The following is a 13,973-nucleotide window of genomic DNA, read 5'->3' on the forward strand; positions in this document are numbered from 1 at the left end:
ACCTGAGTCATACCCCACAAATAAAGATGAACACTCACGCGAACCTGAGTCAGCAGAGCACACACCACAGCCGATAAATCCACCAGCCACTCTGCCTGCAGCAGTACCTGAGTTATATCCAGCTGTGCTTCCTCACATCCCTCTTAAAATACACCACAAGCTAGGACGACAGTGGAGGATGCGTAATTGTCTCAGAGGGTAAATCAAGTACGGAATGTATCATTAAATTAATTATATTATGTTTTAAAATTCGGGAAAGGAAAACTGTGGAATTTTGTTTTGTCCTGAAAACTTTAATAAAGTGTAAAGAGTTTTATTTCATCATCATCTATTTACCTACTTTGACTAATATTCACATGCATTGTTAAAAACAACAGTGCAGGTATATTGGAAGAGGAAAATTAGTGTTTAAAGAGAATTAATGTAACAAATAAATCCTCACTAAAGTAAGGAAAAATTAAAAAAAAACATGAAAAAATCATCAAATCACACTTTTATCCAACATGTATATCTGATATAGCCTACACCAAGAGGGAAAATCTAAATTAAGAAAATATTTGGTCAATTCTTTTTACAATTTACAATTTTATCTTAATTTCTCGCCTTTCATTTACATGCAGTCATTGATCATCTTTGCATTCCTGTACTATATCATCGCCGCCGAAGTCCATGCCAGTCTTGTATAAAGTACTCAAAAGCAATACTTGAGTAAAAGTACAAGTATCTTCCCAGAAAATGACTTTGGTAGCAGTTAAAGTCTCCTTTTAGAATATTACTTGAGTAAAAGTCTTAAAGTATCTGATATTTACAGTACTTAAGTATTCATAGCAGTTTTCTGATATTAAATGTACTTAAGTAGAAGTAAAAGTAAAAAAAAAACTTTGATTATGAACTTTATGGCCAAAGGTGTGTAATGTTATCTTCATCACCACTGTCGTCGGGGTGATCATCATCTGTTATCATCGCGGCAGAGCCTGCAGCAGGTGCTTCCATGACAGTCATTATGCTTCCTCCTCTTCTTCTTTAGTTTTGGCTTATGTTTTTTTTTTTTTGCCACTTGGCCACAAACAGGCATCACGTCACCAACTGGAATGGAGCGTACATTATCTTGGCAATTTAGGAGCAATGATTCGCCAAACTTCCTTTTTTTCAGTGTAATAAATTTCTTCTGATTATATTTTGTAGTAACGAGTAACTAAGATGCTTAGGGGAAATGTAGTGGAGTAAAAGTATACATTTTATTTAGGAAATGTAGTGGAGTAAAAGTAAAAGTTTCCGGAAATATAAATAACGAAGTAAAGTACAGATACGTGAAAATTCTACTTAAGTACAGTAGTGAAGTATTTGTACTTTGTTACATTACACTGGTCCATGCTATGACGATGTCATAATCTTTTCATTGCCACGCTGGCCGATTCGTCTGGTTTCCAGGCTAGGTACTTGGTATTTTCCAAAGCAATACATTAACAAAATAAATAATGTAAACTTGCACAACCTTTGTGTACAGTGGTAGGTAGGAGGAGTGGGCCTGTCAGAAAAAAATAATAAGACGCAGAACTTAGAGGAAAATGTCAAACAAAAAAGTAGGCCTACTGGCATTGTATAAAGTAGTTGAAAGTGGATCCACCTCTACCAGCTGCAACATTAAAGTGATGTAGCCTACAAATTAATGCATACTTTTTCTATCACTGCTTTTACATGTATTTATTTTCTAATTTTTCCTCATGTATGCGTGTGTAATCGATAGTGCAATGAACTGGATGAACAGAGAGGGAGTCAGATTAGATTCTTACTGGTGCACCCGCACATGTGACACGCCCAAACCCGCACGTTGGTCGTCGTGTTGCTGCACTCGCGCTGTTTGCTGATAGGGGAAAAACCCAACTTCCTCGTTTCCACAACACCGGCACACAACTCCGTAAAGAAGCTTCTCGTCGCCACATTTAATTTCATCAGCAGCGACAAACTCTTCACATGGACACATCAGCGGAAAGACACATTTAACAGCTCGTGTGGAGCTTTTGAGGTAAGTTTATCTCGTCTTTGTAACGTTTAAAGTTGAGGCGGAAACAGAAGTAGTGACTTGTTAAACTATATTGTACGAGTAACCACAATTAATATGTTGCTCTGTGTTTACAGCGGATCCACCACTAAATGAGAAGTTTCACAATGTTATTTCAATAATTTAGATAGCGAGAGGACAATACGAATATCTGTTTATTTCCCCTCTCAGTTCTCCTTTTAGATCACGTTCAACTTACGTCAGATGTGAAGACGATGATACATTTACAGAGCAGCCAACCATAGTGATAGACTGACAGATTTAGTAGATTTTAAGATTATCAGCAACAATTGATGATCTTTGAATAATTTCAGACATTTTATCACGCAGATATTCACTGGTTTTAGCCTCTCAACTGTGAGAATTTGCTGCTTTTCTCTAATTTAAATTAGTGGAAAGTGATTTTCTTTTGGATTCAGGACAACCGAAATCAAGACATTTGATTGCTGGGAAACTGTTTGGGCATATTTTTTTTCATGCCATTTTATCGACATAAAAAATAATAACATGCAGATTAAGCAGTAACGAAAATAGTCAATAGTTTCAGCCCTAGAAGTAACAATCTGATTTTAAGAGTAAATAAATGTGTTTTAAGATAGAACGAACAGAAAATATATAATATACATAAAACGGCATGTAAGTATGTAGGCTAGGTTCAAGACAAATAAACTAATTAAAGTAGGGCTTATTTATCTGCAAATTATTTTCTCAATATATCTATTCTATTCCTAGCTTTCTCCATAAAATGTCAAAAAAGTGTTTAAAATGCCCATTATAACTTGAAATAGAACAAGAGGATCTTGTTTTATCCGACCAAAAGTCCAAAACCCAAAGATATTCAGTTTACAGACATATAAGACAAAGAAAACATTTTCTGCACTTTGAATACAGCACCATAAGAAACCATTCAGTCTTTTAGGATTATGGACGGGTCGCCAGTAGTGGAAGAAGTACTCAGATCTTTTACTTAGGTTGAAATAAATGTATAAAGTAGCGTGACATGGAAATACTCAAGTAAAGTATAAGTACCTCAAAATTGTACTTAAGTAAAGTTCTTTACAATGTGTTTTTCCAAACAGGTGAAAGGTGAGCGAGTTGAAGCTAAAGAGATGAATGCTGATGTTGCTCTCTTCACATCTGTACACCCGTGGAGTGAGACCTCCAACACCACCCGTCGGTGCCTCCCATACTCTGACACTTCTGCATGGATTTTGTCTTCACTCCTTCCGGCTCCAAACTCCTCCCGTCCCTCCTGTGAGAGAATGTACGCCAGCGACCCCGACCCCTCGCCGGACCCCCAGCTCCTGGAGGCCCAGCTGGACTTCTTCCATAAGCTCGGGTACTCCACGGCTCAGGTTCAGGCCGTTCAGCAGAAGTTCGGTCCCAACATGGACACAGATAAACTTCTTGGGGAGCTGGTGAGGATCAGGGCCAGTCGAGAGGCCAGTCGGGGGGCCGAGCAGGGGCCGGTGACCACGATATCCGTGCTAGTGCCCAGAGGGGACCTCCAGCTTGCGGGCCCCACCATGCTGCTGCCTTTTACTGTATCATCTCCTCCGAGCAGAGAAGAGAGCAGTGAGGATGGAGACGCTCTGAGACCCGTGGTTATAGATGGAAGCAACGTGGCCATGAGGTGAGAAACCGCTACAATGATCGATTAGTCCATCGACACAAAATTAATTAGCAGTTATTTTGTTAATCGATAAAAAAAATGCCCCAAATTCACTGGTTATAGCATCTCAAATGGGACAATTTGCTGCTTTTCTCTGATTAGTCAATTAATTGATTAGTCGATCAACAGAAAATCCATCAGCAACTATTTTGAATTTCGAATTTGTATTTTAGTCATTTGTTTTTGGAAAGATTTGCAGATTTCCGCCTCTGACATGTGATTTTGCTGCTTTTCTTTCTCCGAGTAAACTGAATATCTTTAAGTTTTAGACTCTTGATCGGACAAAACAAGACATTTGAACAAAATGATGAGACATGGTTGTTTTCATCATATTACGACTGTTTCACGAACTTTCAAGGTATTGATTTCCCCTTTCAAATTACACAAACTTTCAAGGATTTCAAGGACCAGTGTGTCTCATACAAATGCTAACAGGTGCCTTGTGTGTCGTATTAGACGCTGAGGGCCACTGACCAAGCTGCCGTATTTGACGAGTTGGGAGTGAGAATGAACATGAATGTTTGTACCAAATTTCATGGCGGTCCATCCAACAGTTGTCGAGGCATTACACTAAAACCCACAAATGTGAACCTCATGTTGATGCTCGCACAGCTAATAACAATGAATCTAATAACAGATGACAGCTTTTCACACCCCGACTCTCCTATAACCTTACTTGTCCTCGTTTGGAACATCACTTTTGGGCTTCACTGCTCCACATATGCAACCTGTAGTTAGAAATGTCAAACTACTCCTTTTAAAGGGTCAGAAGCCACTAAGTTGGGATCCAGTGGGGTAACATTAACAACGTGTTAATGTTTTCTAATTTCTTTCCATTTATTCATTCAGTCACGGGAACAAGGAAGTGTTCTCTTGTCTGGGAATCCAGCTGGCTGTGAACTTCTTTGCTGACAGAGGCCACACTGAAATCACCGTCTTTGTTCCCTTGTGGAGGAAAGAGCAGCCCCGGCCAGATGTTCCTATCACAGGTGAGATGACAGGAAATCATGTCAGTTTTTTACGTTTTCTACTTCCTTCTTTGCCTGCCACGGGGCTCGCGCAACACTGCCCTTATTGTTAATTGAAACCAATGCGGGGTTGGGTTGTTAGTAAGCTCTTATATCACCTTTTTGTTTAGAAAAGGAGGTTGTGCCTCTTTTTTGTCATTTCTTAAGCGGAAATGTCAAACATTTACAAATTGCAGCTTCTTTGCAGTAATTGATATTTTATATTAATAAAACAACGGTGAGCACAGGAATCCTTCACTTTACTAATGACCTGATATTTTATAGGCTTAAAGATTATTGGAGAAACTAATTGGCACAATAATCAAAAATGAAAATAATTGTTAGGTGCAGCCTCGTTTGAAATAGTTTTCGATTTGCATGGACTTTAAAAGCCAGAGGCAAAATTAAAAACCGCTGAATAGAAGAAGCAGGATATAATTTTACGTGAGCTCTATTGCTCAAAATTGGAAATACCCCACGTAGGTTTTTTCCCCCCAAATGCCAAGTAAATAAGCTTTATCTGTAATCTTTATAGCTATAACTCAAAATATAGACATGCATAGTTTTCGAAATGGTTTGTGATTACAAAAGATAACAATTTAAACTGTCAGTGTTTCTAACAGCTTTTGGTTAACCTACATCTAGAGGCGGCTACTGACACCATACTGCTTGTTTGCTCTATGAACAGATTGCTCATGCTGATAAATTGTTTTGTTGCAGGATGTACTTTTAGGGCCCTTTTTATTAATATTTAACCAGGTAAAATCTGTCTGCTGGGAAAGAACGTAAATTAAAATGTGACTTCCTGAAAAATGATAATTAGGATTGTGTATGACATATAATATTTAACCTAAAGTGGCTATAATCAATATTTTTGGCATGACAATGTGAAAGCAATGGGATAATGTAAAAGAGGTGATGAACCTTCAGAGAATTATCACCTGAATCTGCAGCTCCCCTCGACTTCACGGAGCGTAATAGTGAGTTTCAGCTCATTGTTTAGCTGCCTGGTTTGTAAATGTACTGTCCGGCTTCACTATCACTTCACTTCACTATCACTGCTCTCTTCGTTTTCAGTGAAAAAGCTCCGCAACAAACAGCAGACAGACACAGTTGAGACTAGCTGGTGAACTTAGTGGAGCTTTTAGCTGAGATAAGAGCCAGATATTTCCTTCAGGAGTTGGTCGAGACCAAAAACGGAGCTAAAGGAGAGTGAATATTGGACTTGCATTCATCCGGTGGTCACAGACACAACTCCAAATAAATGCTAATGTCGCTCTGTAACTGTTGGATGTGTAAATAAGCTGAAACTGTTTTCTAACAAGTTCGTCATATCAACTTAAAAGGTGATGTTTCTGCTGCTCCCAAGCAGCCAAACAATGTGTTATTTTGCAGGTTTAACTCTGACTTCACATTTGGGTTATAGATCAGCACATTCTGCGAGACCTGGAGAGCAGGAAGATTCTGGTTTTCACGCCATCGAGACGTGTTGCAGGCAAACGGGTGGTCTGTAACGACGACTGCTTCATCGTCAAGCTGGGCTACGAGTCTGACGGCATCATCGTGTCCAACGACATGTACCGGGACCTTCAGGGAGAGAAGCCGGAGTGGAAGCGCTTCATCGAGGAGAGACTGCTCATGTACTCCTTCGTTAATAACAAGTGAGTTCTGCCTATTTGATACAGAGACTTTCCCTCACTGCTTTGCTGGAATGTTATTTTTTAAATATTTTTTTTGACTATAAGGGACCGTTCGGTATTTATGGAATGGACCACTGGAGGAAAATAGGGGAGGGTCATGTCTTTTTATTCTTTGTTGAGGGGAGGGTCACCCAACATTTTTTTTTAGTCTGGGGTGGGGGGGGTCACCCAACTTTTGTATTCATAAAAACAGCAACATTTCAAAGTGGCTTGTTTGGTGCATTTTTTTCATGTAGCTCTTAGTCTCGGCCCTCCTTCGCTACCAGATGGGTCTGACCCATGAGTTTGCTGGGGGGCAGCTGCACTGGAGCAGCAGGACGCAAAAAACGAAAATGACTGTTGCACTATGTCTGGACATCTTGCCGTGCCAACGTTGCAATAAAGGTTTCCTAAATGCCATGTATATGTAATGTCAGCTTACTAAATGATTGTGGGTTTTGTATAGATTTGGACTTTTATACGTTTTATTCCACTTTGTTTAAACGGCGAACTGGAGAGGCCTCGTTCACCTGTTTGGAGTTGGCTGGTGAATGTGACACTCGTATTTGTGGATCTAGTGATCGCTGTGGATTACTTTTTTTTCCGTGTCATTGGATTATGGCAAAATACGGATCTTTTTTCTCATTGTGTCTTAACGTTTTATGGTGTGACTGCACTTGGTTTCTGCGTTTGGAGAGGCATCTCAACAGACTGTAGGTCAAACACTGATTGTTCACTGTTACATTTTAGTTGAATTTAAGCGTCTGTCTATTGCGTTCCAAAACAGCCGTGCTGTGATTGGATTTCATAAGGGCGAATTGTTAAATTGTTACAATGTAATTTAAAATCTGCTTTAAAAATAAACATGTGTTTTGGAATATAATGTTCAGCTTCGGCAGCTTTACCTATGTGCTAAAATATACAATGATGAAGCCTAGTGACAAGTCCATAGCAACCAGTGTTGAATTGGTTAATTCCCAGCGTCCTTTGCTGAATGGTCTCAATGTTTTATTGTTTTATTTCATATGAATACTAGTTTACTAGATGAGTAACTTAGTATTTGAAGTAATGCAGTAATGCATGAAGTGTGCATTTAGTTTCCATGCTTTTTGTGTTTCCACAACAATGTTAGTGAGTAAATCTACTGAAATGGCCACCACACCATAACAGAGGAGTGTGATGTGTAAGATCAGAATGCAGAGGTTAACTCATGTATGTCATGGCTGTAAAAAAAACAAATGGCATTGTACATCTTTGCTAAGCGCAAACTAGCACATAAGGGGAGGGTCATGCCTCTTTTTCAAATCATTTTGGAGGGTCATAGAAAAATTATTACTGGCGAGGGGAGGGTCAAGTCTTTTTAGCCAAAGGTCCCAAAACTCCTTCGGTGGACCCTTAAATAAATAACAGTCCCTAATGTATGAATTTTTACCGTAATGTAGGTTTATGCCTCCTGATGATCCTCTGGGCCGCCATGGACCGACCCTAGAGAACTTCCTGCGGAAGTTTCCAAAGACTCAGAAAAAACAGCTATGTCCTTATGGTGAGAAAATTCCCATCAGTCTCAGCTGTTGTCAGCATTGTCAGTGTGAGCATGCTAGCAGGCTGACATTAGCATGTAGTGTAAATTGGCTGTAGACTCTTAGTTTTGTTTGAAAATGACCAGTGCTGCTAAAATCTTCTGTTTTGTTGTTTCTTTCAGGAAAGAAATGCACTTATGGGATCAAATGTAAATTCCACCATCCTGAGCGAGCCAAACAGTCCAACCGCTCGGTTGCCGATGAGCTTCGGGAGAACGCCAAGCACCCGTCCACCTCTCACAAATCCTCAGCTCGCTCCAGTCCTGTGCCTGGACAGAGCCTCTCGCTGGTGGAGGATATGGCAAAGAAACTGACTCTGGGACATGAGAGTGGCTCCTTAAAGAAAGATCATAAAAACGAACAGTTGAAGGCGAATCAGCGCTCCAGTAAGAGGGCCACATCTAGAAAGGAGAAGACTGGCCAGCGCTCGTCTTCTGACCACGGCTCAGTGCGGCAGAGTGTCTCTCAGGAGCAGCTGGACTCTGGTTTAGGCTCCATAGACAGTCGGCCAGTGGATGGCCCTCGGAGTGTGTGTGATCACCAGTATGGGCCGACATACGGGAGCTTTCAGCACAGCCGCAGTGTGAGACAACAGTACTGTCCCCCGTGCAGCTGCTGCTCACATGGTCCTTCCCCTCAGGGGACAGGACAAGCTTTCCAGCACCAAAACCAGCATTACAGCATTCCCTACCCGACTCATTACGCCAGCTACGGTGCATACCCAGTCAGCATGCCTGCGTACAGTCAGCCAACAGATTTCCAGCACAGCAGAGTCCACGGCTGCCAGCAGCAGCAGTACTGGTCCGATCCGTTCGGGGCTCATCCTCCGGGGTTCCGCAGCCTGCCGGGGGAGCGCTCGCAGTGGCAGCCTCCGCAGGAGACGAGTCCCGGCGGGGAGGAGAGAGACGTTGTCCGGAAGAAGCTCCTCGCTATCTTCAGCGTCCACTTGGTGGACACGGCCATGGACATGTTTCCTCGGCTTATGGATCCACAGATGCTGGTTGCTGAGATCCTCAAGCTGCAGAGTCAGATTAGAAGATGAAGTCCAGCGCCGGTCCGAACCCCACGTCTTTCAGTGGAAAGACTGAAAAGATAAACATGAGTTTGTGTATTTATGTATTGTGGTATCCACCTTGCTGTAAACTGTATTTGAATATTTAATGTATTTGAACGCCTCAGTGAACTGGATAAAATAAGAGGCAGTATGCAGTTGATACAAATTGTATCTTTATTTAAACATGTGAAAGGAAAAAAAAAGTGGATTTTAAACCTGGACAGTCTACTGCATTCCAGTGCAACTGTTCTGCCATAAAATCTACTTTTATTGTGCCTATAATGTCTTTTTGTGCCATATTGGCACCGTGCACATTTATGCTTTCAAAGCCAACTATTGCAGAGGCTGGGTCATGACGAAAAAATGATGTTGAGTTATTGTGATGCACAGTTAATCAAGGCAATACTAAGCGTAAATAATAATCTCAAAGAAATTAAATTTAAAACTGAAAACTGGCTTTATAATCCTTTTTATTCCCAGTTTTGTATATTTAATGTGTTTTTGCATTTGTTTTTGGGATACTTTTCCAAATTTCCTCACTAGAGCTTTAGTGGACAGTTGTCTGTGTTTTATTTATAGTTACATTTATACTATTTTACTTAAGGACAAATTCACAGATGGTCCATTGAGTGACAGACCTGGATTGTTTTTGTTTTTAACAGTTATGAATGTCACTGTAATTTGTAATTACATATCATGGTGATTAACAAATTACTCATCATCACATCACACCCATTGCAACTTTAATTTCACTTGGATTTTTGTTTTCATGCCAAAAGCTTATTTTGCATCTAGTGCTGCAACTAATAATTATTTCCTGATTCATTGTTTGGTTTATATAATAGATACGAATAATTGTATCTACTACGCCCAGTGTGAGGTCTTCGAGTTTCCGAATGTTCTGCAAAACATCTCTTGTACTGTTTGCAGCTTGAACACATTTAGTCAAAAGCTCATGAATGGTGCAGGTTAAAACAAACAATTATGAGGAACGTTGAGCCGTCAGAACTTGTTCTCCAACGTGAAACCAAAGCAGCACAAGATGTTCCAATTAAATGAGGTCAAATGTGGAGGAGGATCAGATAATGATCAGACATGTTGGGATTAGATAACATGAAAAGAAAACTCAATGAACTCATCCACAGGTACCACATAGGGCCTACTGTGCATGAGGCAGGTTTCTCACTTTATTTGAGCTACACTCTGTATGAAAGGTGCTATATAAATACATTTTATTATTATTATTATAAGTAGCAGTGTGGTCAGTGTTTCCTTCATATATTGTTACACAGTAAGCACATTTAGCTATGACTCATTCACGGAAATGAATGTGTTATTTATGTACTTTCCCTGCTTACCCTGCAGTTTGATATTGACTAAATACATATTAACCCACCCACACATAATTTGCACACACACATACAGTGAGTGAGGATGTGGAAAAAGGAAATGTTCAAATTTCGGCACACTGTGGATACTGTGACATCAAAATAAAACTGAATGTTCATTTACTCAAGTACAATTTTGAGATTCTTCTACTTCACTTTATGAGTATTTCAACATTGAGATATTCAGTACTTCTACTCCTCTATAGTTCAGAGGCAAATATGTTTCCACCACTGCATTTATTTTATAGCTGTAATTGAAAATGAAAATGTGAAAACTTTCACAGAAATGGAACAGGGGAAATCACATATGTATGTTTAATCTGATTGAGGTTCCAGCAGATATTTGCAGAGCATTTTGCTGCATCAGATAAAATCTGGGCTGCAGAAAGTTTTGAACACAACATTGACATATCATGACATTTTAAGTTGATATGATGAACTTTTTAGCAAACAGTGGTTTATTTACTCATCCAGCAGTTATGGAGCAACAGTATCATTCATTTGGAGCCGTGTTTCTAGCCACCTGATGAATGAAAGTATAATATTTACTCCCTTTTTAGGGAGCTGTACAGTGAGTTTTTTTGTGTGCCTTTTGCAGCCAAAAGTCACGCTATGAGAGCGGTGGTGAGAGTGAACCATAACAGTAAAGTTGTGGGTCAAACAGCTAAGCAATGAGCTGGAACTCACTATAAAGCTCTGTAAAGCTAATTCACATTGTCAACAATTGTTTTCAGTCTCATTTTAAGATTTAAAACGAACAATCCAAATCCTGATAATAATATACACTCACCTAGAGGATTATTAGGAACTTTAAATTTCTCATTAATGCAATTATCTAATCAACCAATCACATGGCAGCTGCTTCAATGCATTTAGGGGTGTGGTCCTGGTCAAGACAATCTCCTGAATTCCAAACTGAATGTCAGAATGGGAATAAAGGTGATCTAAGCAACTTTGAGCGTAGCATGGTGGTTGGTGCCAGACGGGCTAGTCTGAGTATTTCACAATCTGCTCAGTTACTGGGATTTTCACACACAACCATTTCTAGGGTTTACAAAGAATGGTCTGAAAAAGGAAAACCATCCAGTATGCTGCAGTCCTGTGGGCAAAAATGCCTTGTTGATGCTAGAGGTCAGAGGAGAATGGTCGACTGATTCCAGCTGCTAGAAGATCAACTTTGACTCAAATAACCACTCGTTACAACCGAGGTATGCAGCAAAGCATTTGTGACGCCACATTTTCTGAGTTATGAATCTTCACTGAGGACAGTTGACAATTCGGGGTTACTCCAAAAATGATTTCCTCTGTCTTCACAGTGTTAATAATGAGAGCATTGTTATCACACCACTTAACTAACCAATCCACATTGCCCTGATACAGTGTAGGGTCATCACATTTGTTCAACAAGGTCAGTAGAGTTGAGTCATCTGAGTACTTTAACAAAAACTGATTTGGAAAAGTAGTGGTGCAGTCAGAGGTATATAAAGCGAACAACACAGGTGAGCTAATACAGCCCTGGGGTACTCCAACATTAATTGTCTTTGGAGAAGAGAGTTTGTCATTTACTTTGACTAGCTGAACCCTGTTTGAGAGAAATGAGTAATACCAGAGAATAAGATAAGGATTAATCTGAAACTGAATCATTTTTGATGAAAGTAAATTTAGTTGAATTGTATTAAAAGCAGATGAGAAATCAAGAAACAGAGCCCTGACATATGTTTTTGGTTTGTCAAGATGCTTGGAAATGAGGTGCACCAGTGTAACCACTGCATCCTCCGTACTATGACCTTGTCTATACGCAAATTGAAATGGGTCTTGTTGCTTCCATAGATATATATTAAGACGTTGAACCATGATCTTTTCCAGTGACTTCATGATCACTGATGTAAAGGCTATTGGCCGAAAATCATTATATTCTTTGGGACTTTGTTTTTTAGGAAGGGGCCTAATATGCAATGTTTTCCACTCTATTGGGATGGTGTGTGTGTGTCCACTGACAACTGAAAGATGGGTTGCCACACAGGGGCTAATTCCCTGGCACAGGATTTTAATATATGTGCACTGCTGTGGTCAGGGCCTAGTGCCTTCTTTGGGTTGTTACGCTGGAAAATACCCCTGACCTCCTCCACAGTTATGACAATCCTCTCAGTGTCCGAGGGTGTGATGGTCTTAATTACATTTACACATTCCTCACAGTGGTCAGTAGAGTCAAAGCGACAGAAAAATTCATTTAGCTCATTTTCAAACATAGAATCATTGCCTGTCACAATGGGTTTATTAGAAGGAGACATCCCAGTCATTTTTTTCATAATGTCCCATAATCTTTTGGGGTTTCTTTCTTTGAGTGTCTCCTCCAAGTGATTTCTGTGTACCTGTTTGGCCTCCCTAAGTTTGTTTTTCAAATCTCTGTCCAATTGTTTGCCTGTGATGGTATCTTTGTTTTTAAACGCCACCTTCCTTGAATTTATAATACCCTTAATGTCCTTAGACACAAACCTTTTATTGTTTGGATATATCTTTATTCTTTTAGTATGAATGACCAATTGTACACAAAAATGTATATAATCAGTGATAACTGTAGTAGTTTCATCTAGGGAATTTTGATTATGGAATAATTCCCAATCGGTCAGATCAAAACACGCTTTAAGCATCTCAATGCTTAAAGCTGGAATGCTTAATGCATACCAGCACCTTGTTGAATCAATGCCACAAAGAATTAAGGCAGTTCTGAAGGCGAAAGGGGGTCAAACACGGTATTATGGTATATCGTATTCCTAATAATCCTTTAGGTGAGTGTAGGTAGGACTCCTAAATGATCTGGGCTGGACCCACATACTTTGGCTAGACACACTGTTCTATTCACACGTTTAAAATGCGATCTGAGAATGACTCATTGAATGTTTTGTTCTCACTGTGCCTTAGCATAATATGCAAATACTGAGGCGGGTGTACGTGCAAGGATACACTCCACTGCAAGTGTGCACAAGTTAAGACATGACATGAGTTCCTAGAATACAGACAAGGAATGAGAGTCAAAGACAGGGTGACACGGACCCAAATACATTGCATTTACATTAACTTTGTTATATAGTATTGAAATATTGAAGGTCTCCTCACGTCCTGAAATTCATCAGAAGTGTTGTAAACTTGTAAAGACAGTATAAATGGGACACTGCTGCAAATTTGACATCCACACAGCTTACTTTCTGCCCTATCATTAAAACACACAGCGATTCAATGTAACTACATTTACTCAAGTACTGTACTTCAGTACAATTTTGAGGTACTTGTATTTGCTTGAGTATTTTTCATTTTCTACTTCTCCTCAACTACATTTCAGATGATAATAGGTATGTGATATGATGCAGAAATATACTACCCAGTAGTATACACAGTATCTAAAATGGGCTCCACATTGACAAACTACAACATTAAAATGCTCTTCTTACACGTCTTTGTTAGTCCAAAAACATAATATATTATTATATAATAATATAACACTTCTGCATGATGAGTACTTTACTTTTGATA

The 13,973-nt window shown here is 39.6% G+C and overlaps 1 protein-coding gene across 1 annotated transcript; it reads left to right on the forward strand.

Moving 5' to 3' along the window:
- Positions 1-1,816: 1,816 nt before the first annotated feature.
- Positions 1,817-9,752, forward strand: si:dkey-206d17.12 (uncharacterized protein LOC563108 homolog). The gene is made up of 6 exons (XM_031295811.2): positions 1,817-2,026; positions 3,142-3,695; positions 4,584-4,723; positions 6,168-6,402; positions 7,863-7,963; positions 8,123-9,752. The coding sequence occupies exons 2-6, from the start codon at positions 3,172-3,174 to the stop codon at positions 9,040-9,042; spliced, it is 1,920 nt and encodes a 639-aa protein (XP_031151671.1). The 5' UTR covers positions 1,817-2,026; positions 3,142-3,171; the 3' UTR covers positions 9,043-9,752.
- The last annotated feature ends 4,221 nt before the right edge of the window (positions 9,753-13,973 follow it).

The sequence above is a fragment of the Sander lucioperca genome, chromosome 14 (genome assembly GCF_008315115.2).
Source record: "Sander lucioperca isolate FBNREF2018 chromosome 14, SLUC_FBN_1.2, whole genome shotgun sequence".
NCBI classification, from domain to species: Eukaryota; Metazoa; Chordata; class Actinopteri; order Perciformes; family Percidae; genus Sander; species Sander lucioperca.

Bases quoted from the DNA above. Each gene is read 5' to 3' on its own strand.
- si:dkey-206d17.12 (XM_031295811.2), top strand. From the start codon at position 3,172: ATGAATGCTGATGTTGCTCTCTTCACATCTGTACACCCGTGGAGTGAG. The intron at 3,696-4,583 runs GTGAGAAACCGC...TTATTCATTCAG, and splicing joins GGAAGCAACGTGGCCATGAG to TCACGGGAACAAGGAAGTGT. The intron at 7,964-8,122 runs GTGAGAAAATTC...TGTTTCTTTCAG, and splicing joins AAAACAGCTATGTCCTTATG to GAAAGAAATGCACTTATGGG.